This window comes from Rattus norvegicus, chromosome 14, assembly GCF_036323735.1.
Source record: "Rattus norvegicus strain BN/NHsdMcwi chromosome 14, GRCr8, whole genome shotgun sequence".
Taxonomy (NCBI): domain Eukaryota; kingdom Metazoa; phylum Chordata; class Mammalia; order Rodentia; family Muridae; genus Rattus; species Rattus norvegicus.
In genome coordinates this window covers 79,992,542-80,011,467 of record NC_086032.1, presented here as the reverse complement: position 1 = coordinate 80,011,467, position 18,926 = coordinate 79,992,542, and the positions used below count along the sequence as shown (strand labels likewise).

Genomic DNA, 18,926 nt, shown 5'->3' with positions numbered 1-18,926 from the left:
CCTGGGTGAGAGGAAGTTTCAAAATAGATGTAAATATTTTCTTCTGGTACTTTCAACAAAGACCACACCTTAGAAAGGCCCCATAGTGTTATCTCCCTGAGCAGGGTATCTGACCATCACTTGTATAAACTGGGACTCTTGCCCCCAGTACCCACCCCAAGTCTTGGATGGACTAGGAAGCAGGATTCCTATGTGAAGTAGTGACTCCTGGAGATGTGTGTTCTGTGTAGCCCCCACCACCATTAATGCATCAGAGCTCCTTACAGTGCCGGTCTCCAGGATGGTGTCTGACCTTTGGGTGGTGCTGCTGGGAGGGTTGGTGGAAGTGGGTTGCAGTGGAGGCCCCGGAGGTGGGAGGGCTGCAGACGGGTGTGCCTGCGGCCCTGTCCTCTGTTTACTTTCCAGGAAGGAAGACTATTTAGAGTCCTGCTGGAATAGCCCCAGCTGAGCGATTGGCTTCCCAAACATGGGCATTCCTGCCCTTTCACTGTGTGCAGAAGTCTTACAAGAGCCTACTTACTGCTGGGCTTACAGTAGCCCAGTGCAGCTTCAGAGCTTCCCCGTGATGTTCTGGGTAGCTGCAGTTTGATCACCTTCCCACTGTGTGCCATCCCATTGTGCACATGTGTCACAGCTGTTCCATTCCTAGTTTGCTAAGGTTTATTGTGTTCTGTGCATGAGTGTTTTGCCTGTGTACACATCTGGGCCACATGTGTGCCTGGGGCCCACAGAGGGCATAAGAGAGTTTTGGATTCCCAAGAACTGGGGTTACAGGCAGTTATGAACTGCCTGACATGGCTGCTGGGACGTGAACTTGAGCCATGTGGAGGATTGGCATACACTAACTGAACCATCTCCCCAGCCCTCTGTTACAGCAGTACTAATCCATGTGCGCATTCTTGTCCGTGTCTAGCTGTGCTTGGGCTTCTTGACCGTGACTCTCTAGCCCTTGCAGCAGTGGCTCACGGTGATTATGCTTGGGTTCCCTTCATTATGAAAGCTGTTTACTTAATGTGGGCAAACATTTAAAGGCAACTGTCAGTGAAGTGGGGAGAATCCAGAAGAAAGTAAACTGGAAGGCAGACAATTCACAATATCAAGAAGATTTTGACTTTAAGGGTTTCACCAAAGTGTGTGACCGTAATTCATTCTGACTTTGTTACTCCCCCTTTTAGTGAACTCTACACAGTTTCAAAAGGTAGACAAGTGTTTGAACAGGATGCAGTCACCATATGAAGCTTTAATTCAAAATTTGGGTAAAGAAAAAAGGCACAGTGAACTTCAACTCAATTTTATGTGCACAAGAGTTGAAAATCTGAGCCACCTTAAAGAGAAATTGATTCTAAAATTTATAAAACCTATAAATAATCAGAGACCAAACTACTATACTAAAACAGACTCTCTAGCAAGTAAAAATCTTGCCGTTTAAACATACGCTTGTATCCATTTCAGATATAAGATAAAACTCTTCCTACTTAACTTGACATTACCCTTTAAAATTTATACACATTGAGATTAAAATCGGGCTGTACTGTGGTGATTCCTATTTCCTCTTGCGTCTTAAATGCACACTAACCTTTGAGTAACATTAGCATCGAGTAGTACGGACTCTGCGTCTGCTTGATTTGGTGGGAATTGGAATCACACCACTTCGCAGATAAAGGGAACTAAGTTTATTGTTGCACTTTTAAGTTTTCAAAACAGTGTTTTAAAATTGCATTGTTTTTATTTTTTTTAAAAAGCTCAGTTTTTAAAAAAAGGCTAAAATGTTCTTTCAAAAGAGGCATCTAAGCATGTTCCTAATTTTGTATGTGGGCTTAGGTTTTGTAACCAATAAAAAAGCTGCTATCAAATATGATTAAAAAAAAAGTTGTTTCTTGCTGGTACTTCAGCCTGTGGTTTTTCTGCTAAGTTGTCTGTTCTGGGTCAGCAGGACTATAGATTCTGGCTCCTTACCCTGTGACCACACAGGTACCCACTCCCACCCCAGCCTTTTACTTCCTTCGTGTGTTTTGGAATACCTAGAAGTCCCTAGCCTGCATGTAACCATATGTATAATCTTTGTCGTAAGTAGTAAAATCTACTACTGTAAGGTCAGATTTCCTTCTCTTCCACAGTCTTTTTAGAGTTAACTTTTAATGTGTGCATGCAAGTGTGTGTGTGTGTGGGGGGGGACGTATATGCATGGATACGTCCATGCACGTGAGATAGTATTGTTTGTGTATATGTAGAGGGGTTGATACTGGGCTGTCTTTTTGTTTTCTTTTGTTGAAAATATGGCATAACAGACTAAACAGCTCCACATGGTGTTTTGAAATTCATCCCAACCGTAGGCTGAGTGACCTGGAGGTTGGAGAGACTGCCAAAGTCCAGAAGTTTCAGCATTTCCTTGGTGTCAGGCTCTACCTTAGTGATCTCCTGATCTAGGACTGAGACCTCAGGAACATAGTTATCTCTCCTCGTTCTCTCTTCTTCCTGCAACTTGATGGAGATGCCTCTCACAGGACCTCTCTGAGTCTGCCTCATCAGATGCGTGACATAGCCGACTATCTTGTTCCGAAGGTCCTTGCTGGGGATGATGATGATCTCCTCACACATGCGCTTGTTGGTGTGGAAGTCATTACCCAGGCACATGGAGTACTTCTTGATGATGACCCGGGCCGCCTTCTTCACAGTCTTCATGAGAATGTGGCCTGTGTTGATGGGTCTTGGTAAAAGAGGAAGTTAATAGCTTCTCTACCATATGTTTTTGAGGCCAGGGTTTCTCACTGAACCCAAGGCTTGCAGACCAGACTAGCCTCAAATTCATAGAGATCTGTCTGCCTCTGCCTCCTGAGTGCTGGGATTAAGGGTGTGTGCCACCACTGCCTGGCCAGCTTTTTTTTTTTTTGTTTCTTTTTTTCGGAGCTGAGGACCGAACCCAGGGCCTTGCGCTTGCTAGGCAAGCGCTCTACCACTGAGCTAAATCCCCAACCCCCAGCTTATTTTTTTAAAGATTCATTTTACTATGTTAAACTATGTGTATGTATTTGTGTGTGGGTGTATGCACATGAATGCAGGCATTTGTATCCCCTGGATCTGGAGTTATGCGTGGTTGTGAGTGTCAGGGATCCAAACTCAGTCCGTCCTCAGGCTCACTCAGCAAGCACCCTATTTACCAAACCCTCTCCCAGCCACTCGCGCGCGCGCGCGTGTGTGTGTGTGTGTGTGTGTGTGTGTGTGTGTGTGTGTCCACTTGTATACCAGAGCACATATGTGGACGTCACAAGACAGTTTGCCAGGGAAGTTGTTCTCTCCAATCCTCCATGTGTGTTCTAGGGACCAAACTCAGGATGTCAGGCTTGGTGGCAGCAAGATCTTTACTTACTGAGCCATCCATCAGCCTCTTCTTGTTTTTTTCCCCCTCTCTCCCAACAAACTTTGGCAGTTACCTTCCTAAGTGTCTTTAATAGGCTTATTGCTTCATTAGAGTCATTCCTAGCTGTTTTATGTAATTTGTTGCTATTATTAACAATACCATCATAATTGTAAATGCCACCTCTGGTGAAACATGAGAGTTGAGGGTTGTTTTTTGTTTTTCTTATATAGCTTTCTTTTTTAATGCAGCTGTCTGAGTTTGGAAAGTTTCGTTTCTTCCTTTGTTAATGTGATTCCTCCAATGGGTGTTCTAGCTTAGCTTTTCTTTCTGAGTGTTCTGCATACATCGGATTGTGTGGGCTTCCTCCTCTTCATTAGATTTTCAAATATTAGACCACATCTGCATTCCCAAGATAACCTAGCTCAGCACAATGAGCTTTTCATATGCTAGTGGATTTGGCTTGCTAATATTTTTATAAGTTTTTAAAATCTGTGTTTATGAGACTCTACTGTAACTTTTCCCTTTTCTCATTGTCTTTCGTTTTAGTAACATTTTTTGTCTTATAAAATTAATTGTATTATATCAAATTAATAGTTTTTCTCCTTCCTTCTCTTTTTTCTTTCCTCCCTTTCTTTCCTTCCTTTGGTTATTTGAGATAGGGTTTCTCTGTGTAATAGCCCTGACTGTCCTGAAACTCACTTTGTACACAGGGCTGGCCTCCAACTTGGAGGTCTGCCTGCCTCTGCCTCTGAGTTCTGGGATTAAAGGTGTGAGCCATTACACTGGGCTTTTTCTCCCCTTTTCCTGTGTTAGCCTCCATCTAGGAATTAAACCCAGGACCTTCATATGCTGGGCAAGGGCTCCACACCTCAGGTACATCCCCAGCCCTGGGTTCTTTTATTAAACAATATCAGCAAAGCAGTCAGGCTATTCCAGTGACACCAGCCTTGTCCAAGTCAGCACTCTCTTTCATTTAAACTTTTCCATTTCTGTGACGGAGGCAAGTAGGTGGATCTCTTTCCCAGTCCTATTTGAGATCCTTCTGTTAGCATGTGAGTGAATCTGCAGATATGTCCATCCATGGAGTGGGAGGAGGGGTGAGTCTGGGGCTCCTGAAAGCACCAGGCCTCCTTTTGCTCTTTGCCTTTTGACTTTAAGGCTGTGTGGTTTGTTTCCTCAGTCCCTTCTCTCCCTTGGCGTGGCAATGTATACTTTGTTGCCATCTTTAAAGATGCTTGGCCTTGCCTGACAGATGTTTGGCTCTTAGATATTTGCTAAACTGATGACTTCTTGTCCTGTGTAGTTGTCCTTTCTTTCTTGAGTAGAAGACCTGGACCTCTCTCCTCAGAAAGGTGATTCACAATGACCAGTGGTTTCTTCAGCAATGTCTGCAGGAAACATACTAACGGGCGGAAGGGAGGCCTCATTTGGTAAAGCACTGCAGATCCCCAGAATTCAGTTCTAGCAGTGGTGGGCACGGAGGTAACAAACTGCAGGGCTCCTTGGCCAGTCAGCCTAGGCCTATGACGGACCTGTCTGTCTCAATTAGGGTTTTTGTGGCTGTGATGAGACCGTGATCAAAAGCAACTTGATGGAAGAGTTTATTCTGGCTAACAACACTCAGCTCACACTCCATCATCAAAGGGAGTCAAGGCAGAAACCTGGTGTGAGGAATTGAAGCAGGGTCCATAGAGGGGCACTCTTATAGCTTGCTCAGCCTTCTTTCTTATAGCAGCTAGGACCAAGAGTCCAGGATGGTACTGCATCCAGTGAGCTGGATCCACCCACAGTCAACACTCAACCAGGAAACTGTACCACAGACAAGCCCTAAGGCTAGTCAGGGGGTAGGGGAGGCATTTTCTCAACTGAGGTTCCTTTTCCAAAGTGACTCTAACTTGGCTCAAGTCAATATAAAACTAATCAGCACATTGTCTCAGCAAAAAGGTAGAGGACGCCTGAGAAGTGACACCTGAATTCGCCCTCTGACCTCTGCATGCATGCACATACATGTGCATATGCGCACATGCACATAAACACAGAACACAGACCCAGACCACAGCACAGCTATACATGTCCAGTTTTGTTTTGTTTGACAGAGCTTGGTTCTAAAGTGGTTTTGATCTTGGGGTTTGGATTCTTCATTTAGCTTTGTGGTAACACATTAACCAGTACCCCGGTTCTAGCTGAACCCCCAGCCTAAGACCTTCTGTGATCTGAAGAGTGGGTCTGCACCCTCTTCTTGCTCTGCAGCCATGTACTGTCAGGCTTTGCCTCCAGGGGCCTTAGAGTGAACCTGCAGGACAGGGGCGTCACTATAGTAACTCTTATCGCAGAGACCTTTTCCCTCCATTCCTAGAGTCCAGCTCAGGGCTTCCCAGCTCATTGGCCTCACTTCTTCCCCTCAGAGATTCTGTGTGGCCCTGAAGTCTGAGTCTTACCTCTGTGGTCCTTCCTAGGAGCTTCAGTGTGAAGCATCCCCCTCCTCCTTTAAGACATCCTAGGACCTCCTTGCCTGCCCTGTCCTCCCATACCAAGTCAACTGCTTGACACACAGAATTCTTTCCACTGAAATGCCTTATGGGTGCCCTGAGTGACATGCCAGGAGAAGCAAACCTGTCAGTTCCAAATACTGTCAGACTCCTGTGTCACATCTGGAAGAACCTTCAGATGATCTGGTCTCTGTTTCCAGCCCACCTCCTGTTCAGCATCTGCTCAGTAAGACTGAGTGAACACTTGATTTGTCCCTGGCACTGGGAGGACAGAGATAGGCACTACCAGGATAGACTTAAGTTCCTGCTCTACTGGGGCCTGTAGTCTGGGGTTGAGACTTTGGGAGTAACAACTTTAAGTCTAACAACATAGGCAACAAAGGTGGGGGGGGAGTGCAAAAATTATATTATCTCAAAATGCAAACCTTGTGCTTAGTTGAAGAAAATCAGCAACATGAGAAAATGGCCTTCAGATGGAGAGAATGCCCAAACAGAACCCAAGACAGAACTTAGGTCCAGCACATATGGACACCACAGCACAGTATCAGAAAAGTAAAAACCTGATTTAAACAAAAGGACTCGAGATGACATCTTTTCAAAGAAGATACTCATATGCCAAAAGCACATGAGAAAATGTTTAACCCCTTAATGCTGGTCACTAGGCAGGTGGTTCTCAAAACCACAGCATAGCACACCTCAGCCCCTTGGGACGACCACTGTCAAAATTGGAAAGTACCAGGTCCAGTTGTGAATTAGAGCTGTGTGCACCGTTGGCGGAAATCCACAGTGGAATAGTGTGGCATGTCCTTAAAATTCTTTTAGGTAGAATCACCATATGATCGAGCCATTTCACTTCTGGTATAGCCAGAAGGATTGAAAGCAGAGACTAGCCGGATGGTGGTGGTGCACGCTTTTAATCCCAGCACTTGGGAAGCACAGGAAGGCAGCTTTCTGAGTTAAAGGCCAGCCTGGTCTACAGAGTGAGTACCAGGACAGCCAGGGCTACCCAGGCAAACCCTGTTCCAAAGAAACCAAACCAGAAAACCAAACCAAACAAACAAAAAACAGGGGCCTGGGAGAAAAGCCAAGAAATCAGCAGAGACTGGAACAGATGTTTGCACACTGGGGTTTATAGTTGTATTATTCAAGCAGCTAAGGCATGGGGGCAGCCTAAGTGTCCATGGATGGAAGAATAGAAGAAAAAAATGTAGCTTCTTCAGACAGTGGACGTCAGCCCTGGAAAGGGAAGACATCTTGACATGCCCTACAGCATGAATGAGCCTTGAGGGTAGTATAGCCAAAGAGTCAAGCCAGCTACAGAAAGATGAGGATGTAGTAATTCTGCTTACACGAGTCCCCTGAGTGGTCATTATCAGACAGGAGAACAGACAGGGGACAGTTTCCACGTGGGATGGTGAGTAAATGCTGGATATGGGTGATGGCTGCCAACACTGGTGTTCATTCTTAGCACTGCCGAGGAATGGTGGTAAATTGTGCAGCTGAACGTCATGTCTGAACACTGTCTTCCATGTGCTTTCTCTGTGGGGAGCCTGAGTGGTGTAGGGCCAGCTCTGAACTAGTGAGTGTGCTGAGAGTATTGCTGGGGGATGCTACAGGACCGTGGCATTGTTAGGCACCTGCATCACTGCCAAGCTCTTTCCAGTATGAGTGGGAACTCATGAAAGCTGTATCTTGAGAGTTCCTCACTTCACTATAGCTCACTGCTTTCACCGGGGAGGCTTTGTGAGTCCTTTCAACTTTCTAAGCTGTCCAAGCCAGCCTACCTGTCTGCTTGGGTGGTGCCTCCCCCTCCCTTTTCTAAAATGTGTATGTGTATGCCATGTGTGTGGGTGCCACAAGAAGCCAGAGGAAGGTATCCTAGCCCCTAGAACCAGAGTCATAGACTGTTGTGATCCACCTTTTGTGGGTGCTAGGATTCAGACTTGGGTCCTATGGAAAAGCAGCAAATGCTCCTAACTGCTGGGCCATCTCTCCAGACTATAGACCTGGTTCTGTTAGCTTCCCAAGTCATACTCACTCTGTTAGCTGCCTAAGTCTTCTAAGCCTCTCAGGGGTGGGTGTTTGAATTGGGAGGAAATAGCAGCACGACCTTGTCATTTCCTGGAGGAAGAAACACAAGCTTTTTGCTGGAATGATCCTCAGACACTGGCTAGGGTGTTCTTGGCTTCTTAAAGCGATCTAAGATGTCACAGAGCACAGGCAAATGAAGACCTCATACACTATCAGTCCTTCCCTGGAACAGGCTGTCTGTATGCGGTGGGAAAGCAGGGTGGGCCTTATCACCTAGGGCACACAGTTGGTAGCTAACAACAGATAGCTAAAGATCCTCGGGAGACTCCTGCAATTTTTTGCATATTTTGTGATAAATATTTTAATTAAAGTATACCAAACAGTGACTTCAAGTGAACCTCCCACAGGGCTACTGGTCTTGGCTCTTCCTTCAGTGGAGCAAAAAGGACAGAACTGATAGTCTCTTCCCAGGAGGGTAACCTAACACATCTTTTTCTTTGTATTTAGAGTTCCAAATTGGGGCGGGGAGTTGCCCTGGCCCAGACTTCTCAGCGCACTTCAGCTCGCAGATCCTTTGGACGATCTAGGAGATTCAGCCTCACGCGCTCCCTTGATGATCTCGAGGTAGGTGGATTATCCTTGCTGACCACTGTGAGCTCTGGCCACTAATTTTCCATTGTTCCCCTCCAGAGAGTTGTACCTGCCCTGCTGGGAGCCCATTGGACTCTCCCCTCAGCAGGAGCTTCCAGGGCACATGGCTGTAGTTTTCCTATCTCAAAGTACCTGAGTCCCCACACTGGGGAGCCCTGATCAGAAGGGAGTATGTTTAATCCTTTGGGACAATTGAAGTAGGACTGTCCCCTGCCCTTCCTAAAGCCTGGTCATCCTAGATCAAAGGTCATTTTAAGAATAGATTTTATTTTATTCTTTATTTTAAGAATAGTCTTGATGGTGGTGCACTGGTTGTCACCATGTGAGGGTTGAGTACATGTCACAGCCAGTGGGCACTGTGGGTGCATTGCTAGTGACAGTGCAGCAGCAATGACGGGAGGGTGTCCTCTGTGTATGGGCACACAAGTCAGAACTGCAGCAGTTCCCCAGGGTCCTCTGTGCTCTTCCTGTTCCCTCTCTGAGTCCTTGGCACCCACAGATCATGTTGCTGACTTCATTTCTAATTCTGCAGACACAGTTGTACTCCATGCTGTGTTCTAGCCCGTCTAAATGCAGCCCGTTTTCCCTCAGGTGTATGCTGTAGTTTCATGTGGCATAGCGTTATGAACTCCTGTCTTGACAGACGCTCTGAAGAAGCTGTGTAAATGTTCTCACGTACATCTCATGCACACGTGTGCTGGTCCTAGGGTGCTTCTGTAAGTGGAAGAGCTGAGTGGCAGGTGTCCCTCCATGTCCCCAATGACTGCTTCCACGTGTGGCGAGGTGACAGTGAAGACCTGCTGCAGAGCTGTTCCAAGGGTGCAGAAGAGAAAAAGGTGTCAGGCAGAGGCCGTGAAGCCAGGTCCAGCCTTAGGACCCTTATGGCATTGCTGGGCCTCACCAGAAGGGTGGATTACGGTTAGCCTGCCTCCAGGTGGGGTTTTCTGCCAGGGGTGTTCGTGTCTGCGCTTGTGCGAGAAGAGGCCTCAGTGGATCTGAGCCCTGAGCGTGTATCTAGTTCCTGGTGGTTTGAGAAGCCACTGCAGAGGTTTAGGCTACTGTTTTGTTTCATTCTTCTTCATGAATGTGCTCTTCTGCTGGCCAGCAACTGGAGGCTTGCTGCTGTCAGCAGTTAGGAGTAAGTAAGGGCAGCACTCTGTCCTGACCCATTCGCTCTCCCTCCTATCCTCAGAGGAGATGATAAGAGGGTTGTCTTCATACCCATTGGCCTTGAACTCACAGCCTTTCTGCCACAGCCTTCTAAGGACGAGGGTTCCAGGCCAGCGTGTCTTAACTGATATGGCCACTTTACAGTTAGGAAGCCCATACTCTGGTTTCTCTTCAGATCGTATAAATCTTTCGCCTTTTACAGTTAGGAAGCCCAAATGCAACCAGCTATGAAATACTTCTTGGGCCACAGGTCAGTGGAGCTGTGGCTTTCCATCACATAGGTAGCCTCCTGTTTAATCTTTCTGAGTTTACCCTGAAGATTTCAAAGTGCATAAGCTACAAATAACCTAGGCCACTTGGGGAGCTGTGGCGCCATCCATGTGTACTTGCCTTGGCTGCTATGGCTGTGCTAGAGCTGGAAAGATGGCTCAGTGGTTAAGAGCACTGACTGCTCTTCCAGAGGACAGGTGTGCTAGAAGATTCTCCAAACCTCTGTGGGCTCCATGGCCCTTGGGTCAGTTGACCCTGGTGACCAGGGCTACTGTAGAGCAGCAGATATCGCCCTGATTAGCTAGATAGTGAGCAGCTCACTCACTGGAGGTCACATGACAAGCAGCTGTCTGTGGTCAAGAGGCAGCTGGGACTGAGCCTGCCACATGAGATGATGTGTGGTGCTGCTCCTGTGCCACACTCTCCAGTCCTGTACTCTCAGCCTGGTGCCGGAGGCTGGCCTTGTCCTTTGAAGGACTTGGCTGGGGGTCTAGGATGCTTAGTGGTGGATACGGTCATGTGGGACAGGGTCTTCATGTTTTTGGTCACTCCTGCCTTTTTGAGGCCTTCCCTTTCTGTGCTTCTAGCTGAGATCTTCAGTGTCATCTCCTGTCCTGCTCACAATCCTTTGCATAGTCTCACCTGGGCTTCTTCTTACACATGAGTGTGTCCAGGCTACTATGTCACAGTCTGATCTTTCTGGGCTCTCTGTCCTGACCCGTTTGCATCACCATCTCATCACTGTCCTCCTCAGTCGCTGGTTACAAACACTTCCCTGTGTGGCCCTAGGTGTGGGTTCCCTGGCTGTGAGTGACCTGGGGTCTGCAGCCTGCTCCTCCCTGGGTAAGTGTGTCCACGCTGTCTCTCCTAGATTGCTGCTGGGCTTACCCCAGGAAAGGACCAGTATCACACTCATGCTGTACAGTTCGATACCTGGAAGCTGACCTAGTCCCATGTAGAAACTTTGTGTTCACCTGGCCCAGCCTAACTGGGAACTACTTTTAGCAGCAGGAGGCAGAGGTGGGAACACTGTAGGCAGGAGGGTCTGAGCCATGTTCCCAAAGGAGGGCCCAGTCATGCCTCCAGACCTTTGTTTCTTTTTTTTTTTTTTTTTGGTTCTTTTTTTCGGAGCTGGGGACCGAACCCAGGGCCTTGCGCTTCCTAGGTAAGCGCTCTACCACTGAGCTAAATCCCCAGCCCCCAGACCTTTGTTTCTTTGTGATTGGTAAGAGGTGTGTGCTCGTGACTTGTCTCCTGAGAGGGGACATCCAACTTCTGACCACTGTGCTACTGGGTAGCCCTGAATGCAGGTTTGTCTCCTGCCCTCCCAGGTTCCAGGGCGGGGCTAAGGCCCATGGACCTGCTGCTTGATCGTCTAATGAGCCCTGCAATGTTGTGGTGATCCGGGACTCAGTTCTCTCTGACTGTCCTGTGGCAGTGTGGGACATTGATGTTGGTGTAGAACAGCTGCCTGTGTCCCCGCATACGCTCTCCCTGTGTCCCCGCATACGCTCTCCCAGTGCCCTGGCAAGAGCAGTGTGAGGGAGGGAGGGAGGGAGGATTTGTTCTGGCTCTCAGCGCAGGGTTTGGTCATCATAGCAGAGGAATCACGGTGGCAGGAGCTCAAAGCAGCTGCTCACATTGAATCTGCTGTCACAGAGCAGGGAGTGATGAACATGTCATGGTAGTACTCAACTGGCTTTCTCAGTTTTATACACCTCGCTCTTCTGCAGGGAGTGGCCTCACCCATGATTAAGATGGGGTTCCCAGTTAGGCAGTAGTGGCATGGCATAGGCCTTTGATCCCAGCACTTAGGAGACAGACACAGACAGCCAAAGCTACACAAAGAAGCCCTGTCTCCAAAAACCAAAACCAAACAAACAAAAAGATGAGGTTCTCCACATCAATTTCAAATAACACAGTAGTCCTCTACAGGCCTGCCCAGAGACCCATCTCCCAGGTGATTCTAGATTTTGCCAAGTTGAACACTAGGGAAAACTGAGGCATTGCTGCTGATGCCACTTGCCTTGGTGTCCTAGAACCTTCTTGATTGTCTCCTGATCTTTCCCTTAATTAGTGATTCCCAGTTTGAGAAGTGGCTTAGGTTTGCAAGTTAAGAGAATCATGTCTGTACTCGGCCTCCTGGTCATCTACCTTGATTTCTTCTGTATTGATTAAGCAATACCCTTGGTATTCCGACCAGCTGGCTCCCAGGAACACCTTGCTCTGCCCTGTGAGGGAAGAGCTCTGGAGCCAAGCATTGTGTCTCCTACCTGGGTCTCTGGAGGCCTCTGCCTGCCTACCCTCCGACTGTAGGGATGAACTTCATCCTGTCTCTTACACCGCTGACTTTCACTGTGCTCAGCCCCTCTGGACACAGTAGGCTCTTTCTCCATTGCTGTGACTTGGTGCCTTGGGCTTTCTCATCACGTCTTCATGGAAGGTTGCAAAGGTGAGCACATGCTGGGCCATAACGCAAGTCTCAGAAGAGTGAGTGACAAAGGGTGCACAACCGGGTCTTGCCTCACTGCAGGCAGACTAGAAACAGCAGCACCTGTCAGCTCAGTGAACCATTCCTTGCTAACTCATCCAGTTCAAAGAAGAAATCCCCATGGATATTACGAAGTGTTTCGAACTGAACAGTGATGGGAATGCCACTTGCCTAGACATGCAGGCTGTGGCTAAACCTTGTTAGGTTTGAACCTGGAATGTCCCCCATAGGCTTGTGTTTTGAATGCTTGGTCCTTAGCTGCTAGCACTACTTTGGGGAACTGTTAAAGGCAGAAGTTAGGGCCTAGGTGTGGCTCTTTTAAGGTTATACCTGCCTTGGTTCTAACTCTGTGCTTTCATTCTTGGCTTACTGCCATGTAAACAGCCTCTGACACACATTACTGCCACCATGAATCTCAACCACTCCATCCCCAGGATGAACTGCAGTCCTCTGCAACTGCCTCAAGTAATCTCTCTCCAGAGTAGTTCTCTCACAGTGACACAAAGCTCCAACAAGGGATTAGTAATTTAACTTTCATATAGTGTCTTTTTATTTTTTATTGTTTTGTGTGTGTGTATGTGTGGGGGATGTATTAAATGTTCATGTGACTGTATGCACATGTGCATGCAGATGGAAGTCAGAGGTTGGCATCTGGTGTCTTTCTTGATCTGCCTTCACTTTATATTTGAGGCGAGTTTTCTCACTGAAACTGTAGCTCATTGATTCTGCCAGTGACTTGGTGCTGGCTGGCCGGTGAGCCCCAAGGATCTTGTCTCTGCCCGCCGAGCATAGGGACTGAAGTTGTGTAGCCCTGTGCCCAGCCATTATGTAGGTGCTGGTAATCTGAACTCAGGTCTCCATGCTTGTGGACAGGCCTGCATAGATCGGGCTGTCTCCCCAGCCCCAACAGTGTGCAACAAGGAGAGTGGAACTGGAACGTCATCTCAGGTCGGACAAGAGCCATAGAACAGGATCACAGGAAGCAGAAGCAGGGCAGTAATCAAGGTTAGAGCAGCAGGTAATCTAACAGTAGATAAAGGGAGTGCTTTACTCTCAACTGCTTTATGAGTGCAAACTAAAAACTCTGAGGAGAAAGTTTAGAAGATTGGCTAATACTATATGTGAGAATAGTAAGCACGTATTAGCAATCTGAGTGCAGCAATTTTTATTTTAGGGATACATTGTTTAATATTTAAAATTTTAATCCTCCCTCCCCCTAGAGTGTGACTTACCACATTAACAAAATAGGGCAAACTTACATATTATCTAAACAGGCAGGAAAGGCATTTGGTATAGTTCATTGTCCATATATGGTGAGCAAAAGTTAACAATATAAGAATGAAAAGGAGCACCCAAGGTCCCACAGAGTTCTCAGAATGGCCCATGGTGTGGTGTGGCATGGCGTGGCACACATCACACGAAGCTTTCCTAAGACAAGGCACGGTGTCTGCTTCTTTCCATTTAAATTTTACTGATATTATTGACACACACAGGAGATAAAAACGACAGACATGCGAAATGCTTGCCAAAAAAATAAATGGAAATGTTAGTATTCTCAAGTAATAAAAGTTATAACAGAAAATCCTAAGTGATGGCCAGTTACTGAGAGTAATGAGTGGATTAGCCAGGTTGCTGGATACATGGCCACATACAAAAGTCCGCTGTGAACACAGCTAGAAAAGGGTCTGTGATTCAGTGCAATGCATTCTTTTTCAAGTTTGATTTGACATAAGGCTGTATTTATTTATCATGTGCAACATCATGTTTTGAGGTGTTAATCAATATCATATGTAACCCCATATAGTGATTTGTGTGTGTGTGTGTGTGTGTGTGTGTTAAGAACATTGAACATCAGATTTCTTGATAATTTTTAAGAGTACAGTCTGCTGTGGATCATCATGTAGTTTAAGAAAACACCCTGGTCAGCAAGATAGCTCAGAAGTTCTTAAAGATGCTCGCTGCCCAGCTGGGAAATCTGAGTTTAATCCCTGAGACCCATCTAGTGGAAGGAGAGATCCTCTGACCTCCACATGTGTGCTCTGGTGCGTACACACACACACACACACACACACACACACACACACACACACACACACACATACACACACACACACACACACACACACACACACACTTATTCCTAAGGGCAGAGTTGTGTCCTTTAGCTGCACTCCAGCTTTGTCCCTGAATCGACTGAGCCTCTGGTAGCCTCTCCTGCCTCTGTTCTATGCAGTCAGGCGTTTCAGGCTTCACAGAGAGTTCATCGTGCATTGCCTTGATGTGCTTGATTTGTGTCACCTAACGTAAAAACCGTCTGCGTTACTCTATGCTATTGTGGTTCAGTGCGGTTTTAATCAAAATTCCAGCAGGTGTTTACTGAATAAGATTATTTTTATAAAATGTTTGTGGAAATACAAAGGGCCAAGACAAGAAAAAAAATCTATATTTAAAATTTTTATTGTGGGAAAATGCACATGATGAAACTTGCCATTTTAACCATTTTTAGGTATGGTTTGAGTCTGAAATGTACCCTCAAGCTCATGGGTTGAAGATTTTTATTCCTGTCTTGGTGCTTGGTGCTAGTTTAAGAGGTGCTAGGATCTTTAGTGGGTGTGACTTAGCCATGGTGGGTGGAACTTTGTCAAAGTGTGTGTGGCTTAGCTGTAGTAGGTGGGGCTTAGCGCTCATGGGTTGAAGATTTTTATTCCTGTCTTGGTGCTTGGTGCTAGTTTAAGAGGTGCTAGGATCTTTAGTGGGTGTGACTTAGCCATGGTGGGTGGAACTTTGTCAAAGTGTGTGTGGCTTAGCTGTAGTAGGTGGGGCTTAGCTGGAGGATCCAGTCACTATCACTTGTTGGGTGGATCCTTAGGAGTTGTTTGTTTTTCCTTCTGTCTGTCCCTCTCTTCCTCCTTCCCTCCCTCCTTCCCTCTCTGTCTCAGTCTTGGTGTCTCTTGCTTGCACTCCATTTTGGCTCTCTTGCTTTTTCTCTCACTCTTTCTCCTTGCTGGCCAATGTAAAGTGAATAGCTTCACTCTTCCATACCCCTCTGCCATTTGTTCTCTCTCACTGATCTAGAAAAAAAATTGCATCTGTTGTCCATGAACTTAAACCTCTGAAATTGTAAACATAAATCATTTTTTCCATCTTTAAGTTGGTTGCATGGTGGCTGCTCTGTGTGGACCTGAGGTCCGATTTTGCAGGTATGCTTGAGAGGGTGGGTGAGATGCAGGCCAGAGAGGCAGTGGGAGTGGTCTGGACAGGCTGATCTCAATTCTAGGGAAGAAGGGAATGAGGAGAGTTGATGAGAGGGAAAGCGGGCCTTGGAGCAGGTCTGAGGAAGCAGCTGCAGGCTGCCCTTAGGGTGCATTGGAGTCTCTTCTTTATATGCCCAGTGTTCTTCTCCTCCAGAGGCAGCCTGGTGAGAAGAGTGAGGTCATCTGGCAGAGTAAATGGGATGAGCTGGGACTCCAGTCTGGTAGAGGGCAGACAGGAGTGGATCTGCAGACCTCCTGGGAGCTGAAAGTGAGGGCTGCTCTGTGTTAAGCCTTGGAGTATGCAGTGTGAGTATGCCCATGCCCTATTTGGAAGCCATGGCACTCTCTCTGTCTCTGTCTCTCTGTCTCTATCTCCTTAGCCTGTCTTAAGTCCTAGTCCTGTGGCAGCAAGCATTCTCACCATGTTGTGCTATGCCAAGAGGTAAAGTGTCCAGTGGTTGTCAAAGAGAACCAAGTGTTTAAAAGAGAAATATTGATCAAAAAGTAACTCAGGGTTGTGATTATAGCCCAGTGATAGAGTCTTTGTTTAGCAGTTGCCTAGCATGTGCAAAACTGGGTCCATCTCAGCACACACACACACACACACACACACACACACACACACACACACACACGCATGCGTTAATTCCAATTTAAGACTAGCTTCATGCTTTGTATTTCTTTTGTGCATGTGCAGGTGTAGGTGCTGATGTGTGTCCTTGTATGTGGAGACTGAAGGACATCCCTGGGTGCCTCTCCTCATGCATTGCGAGAGATTCTCACTGCCCAACAGCTTCAGGCTCTAGGGATCTGCTTTCTTTACCTCCCAATCAGGGTCTTAACAGGTCAACATCCCTGGCTTTAAAACAAACTTGAGTCCTTTGCAAACTTGAGAACTTTGCAAGGCAAGCGCTTTACCATGGAGGCTAAACCATCTCCATAGCCTGTTTGTTTGTTTGTTTGTTGATGCTCAGCCCTAGTCTTGCCATGCCTGGCTTGCTGGTTATAATGCTCCCGAGGTCAGGTGGCAGTTTGAGCAATGAGATGGTGAGATTGAGAATGGTATGATTCCTGCAGGGGAGAAGCTACCTGGGTAAGCATCAGGCCCCCTTACTGACTGCATCTCTGATTGCAGCAGGATCCCTGCCATTGGCTTTTGCTATTTGTGGGGCGAAGAGATGGGAGGTTGCAGGACCAGTCCTAGGAAGAAAGCTGTCCTGAAGCCTCAGCAGAGTCTGAAGCTAGGAGGAGACATAGCCAGGGAGCAGTCGGAAGGGAGGCATAGACCTCCCACGGGAAGTCCGTGTCTCGTAAAACTCTGTGTGCCTGGGTGTCTCCAATTCTCTTGACTGCAGCACCCATGAGTTGAAATGCGATGTTCTCTGGCACTGAAGGAGTGGACAGGAACCACTTTCCATTGAAAATCATAGCTCTGTGTGGACTGAGGCATTGTAGCTGCTGTGGGGCCACCGTGCAAGTATGAGGAAAGCCCTGTCATCCTCCAAGGCCTGGCTCTGATCACATTGATGTTAGCGCCTATAATAGTCACCACACCTTGAGGTCCCCTGGCTGTCTACTTAGCTTGTCCTGAGGCCCCCCAGTGATCCCATGCTGAGCTTTTGTACATACTCAGGAGACACAGGTGTCTTCACTCCATATGGAGGTGGCAAAGTTACTACTGGGCAGGGACACCAGCGTTCCTTCCTTAGCAAGATGCCAGGAGTATTATGTCTGACACCATGAGTATGTGAGGACTACTCGAAGGACATTGTCCTAGCAGGCAAGTCCTGATGGCATGTCCGTCATGCCTCTCAAGGCACTGTAGGTGCTGGTCACCTGTCCTTCCAACCACTTGTCATCCTGCACTGTATGACATTGGTGTTAAAATTCCTTCCCAGAGGGAGATGTAAGCACTATTTAACCCCTTCTCCTAAGGTCCAATTACTGTCCAAGGCCACATTCCCTCCCACATCCACAACCAGTGAGTTTACTGGGCTCTGTGCTGGCTAATTTTATGTCACCTTGACACAAGCTAAAGTCATGGGAAAGAAGGAAGCCTCAAGTGAGAAAATGCCTCCAGAAGATTAGACTGTAGGCAAGCCTGTAGGGCATTTTCCTAACTGTAGGGTGGATGGGGGAGGGCCTAGCCATTGTGGGTGGTGCCATCTAGGCTGGTGGTCCTGGGTTCTACAGGAAAGCAGGCTGAGCAAGCCATGGGGGCAAGCCAGTAAGCAGCACCCTCCACGGCCTCTGCGTCAGCTCCTGCCCTGCTTGAGTTCCTGTCCCAAGTTCCTTTGATGATGAACAGTGACATGGAAGTGTATGTCAAACCCTTTCCTCCTCAAGGTGCTTTGCCATGGTGTTTCATCACAGCAGCAGGACTCCTAAGGCAGACTTCCTTACAGAGCATGGAGAGGGGATTAGTTACAGTTCCCCCAACAGGCCATGCCAGGAAAGACTACTCAGCAAGGATAAGGTCTTCCCCATAGTTCATAGATGAAGCTCCCTCATCTTACCTCAACTCCCTTAGCCTACCTACTCTAGCTCTCCCTCAGGCCATGTACAGTTCAGCAATTACATACACCACGTGATAGGAAGAGGCTGGATACTCAGATGAGAGGGCTTGTGACCCTATCCAAGCCCCCATGAGAGTACCTAAACTGTCAATAAGCCCAGCTGGAACAATCCTTCTAAAGGGGTACAGCTTAACCCCATGGGATGGCTGTTGCCAACAAGTGGTAGCTAGGTTGGGGCCGGAACCAGCCTGGAGGGCAGTGCAAGAGGGAAGGGCCACAGCCTGCACAGCCACCTAGAGTCCAGGTGGCACTGGTCTCAGAATGCATCTAAAAGAAGTTGTCGTGCTTTCATGTGGCAGGAGGGGCTACAGCAGGAGAACCTGAGGACAGGGTGGATATAAGGTGGCTCACGGGGTTCTGAGAGCTGGAGTTGGTGCTCTAGGCTGGAGCCCAGTTAGTGGCCATGGCTACATCACCAAGACCTGTATGACAGCTGTCTCTGCATCATATGAGCACTGAGTGGTTCAGGCACTGTTGGCTGACTTAGCTTGCTGTGTCCTGCTCTGAGCCCCCTCCCTGTGATGGTCTAGGAAGAGCCTACAGGACTATAGCAGGTAAAATCCCGTCTGGCTCTCTCTGTGGCTCTCGCTCCCCCCGCCGTGTGTGTGTGTGTGTGTGTGTGTGTGTGTGTGTGTG

At 47.5% G+C, this 18,926-nt stretch overlaps 2 protein-coding genes across 11 annotated transcripts in view; one reads left to right on the top strand and one right to left on the bottom strand.

Annotated features, from left to right (window-relative positions):
* Positions 1 to 18,926, top strand: part of Rgs12 (regulator of G-protein signaling 12) — a 108,077-nt gene that overhangs the window by 37,170 nt on the left and 51,981 nt on the right. For 8 of the 10 annotated variants that reach the window (XM_039092337.2, XM_006251351.5, XM_006251352.5 and 5 more), the window contains exon 3: positions 8,386 to 8,502. In XM_039092337.2, the coding sequence (XP_038948265.1) occupies positions 8,386 to 8,502 (117 nt within the window). The other 2 variants (XM_008770351.4, XM_039092340.2) reach the window with 2 other exon arrangements.
* Rps17l4 (ribosomal protein S17 like 4) lies at positions 1,133 to 2,967 on the bottom strand. Its single transcript, XM_063273834.1, has one exon. It carries the CDS (start codon positions 2,680 to 2,682, stop codon positions 2,290 to 2,292), a length of 393 nt encoding a protein of 130 aa, XP_063129904.1. The 5' UTR covers positions 2,683 to 2,967; the 3' UTR covers positions 1,133 to 2,289.

Excerpts from the sequence above, each read along its gene's own strand:
- Rps17l4 (XM_063273834.1), bottom strand. The coding sequence starts at position 2,682 with ATGAAGACTGTGAAGAAGGCGGCCCGGGTCATCATCAAGAAGTACTCC.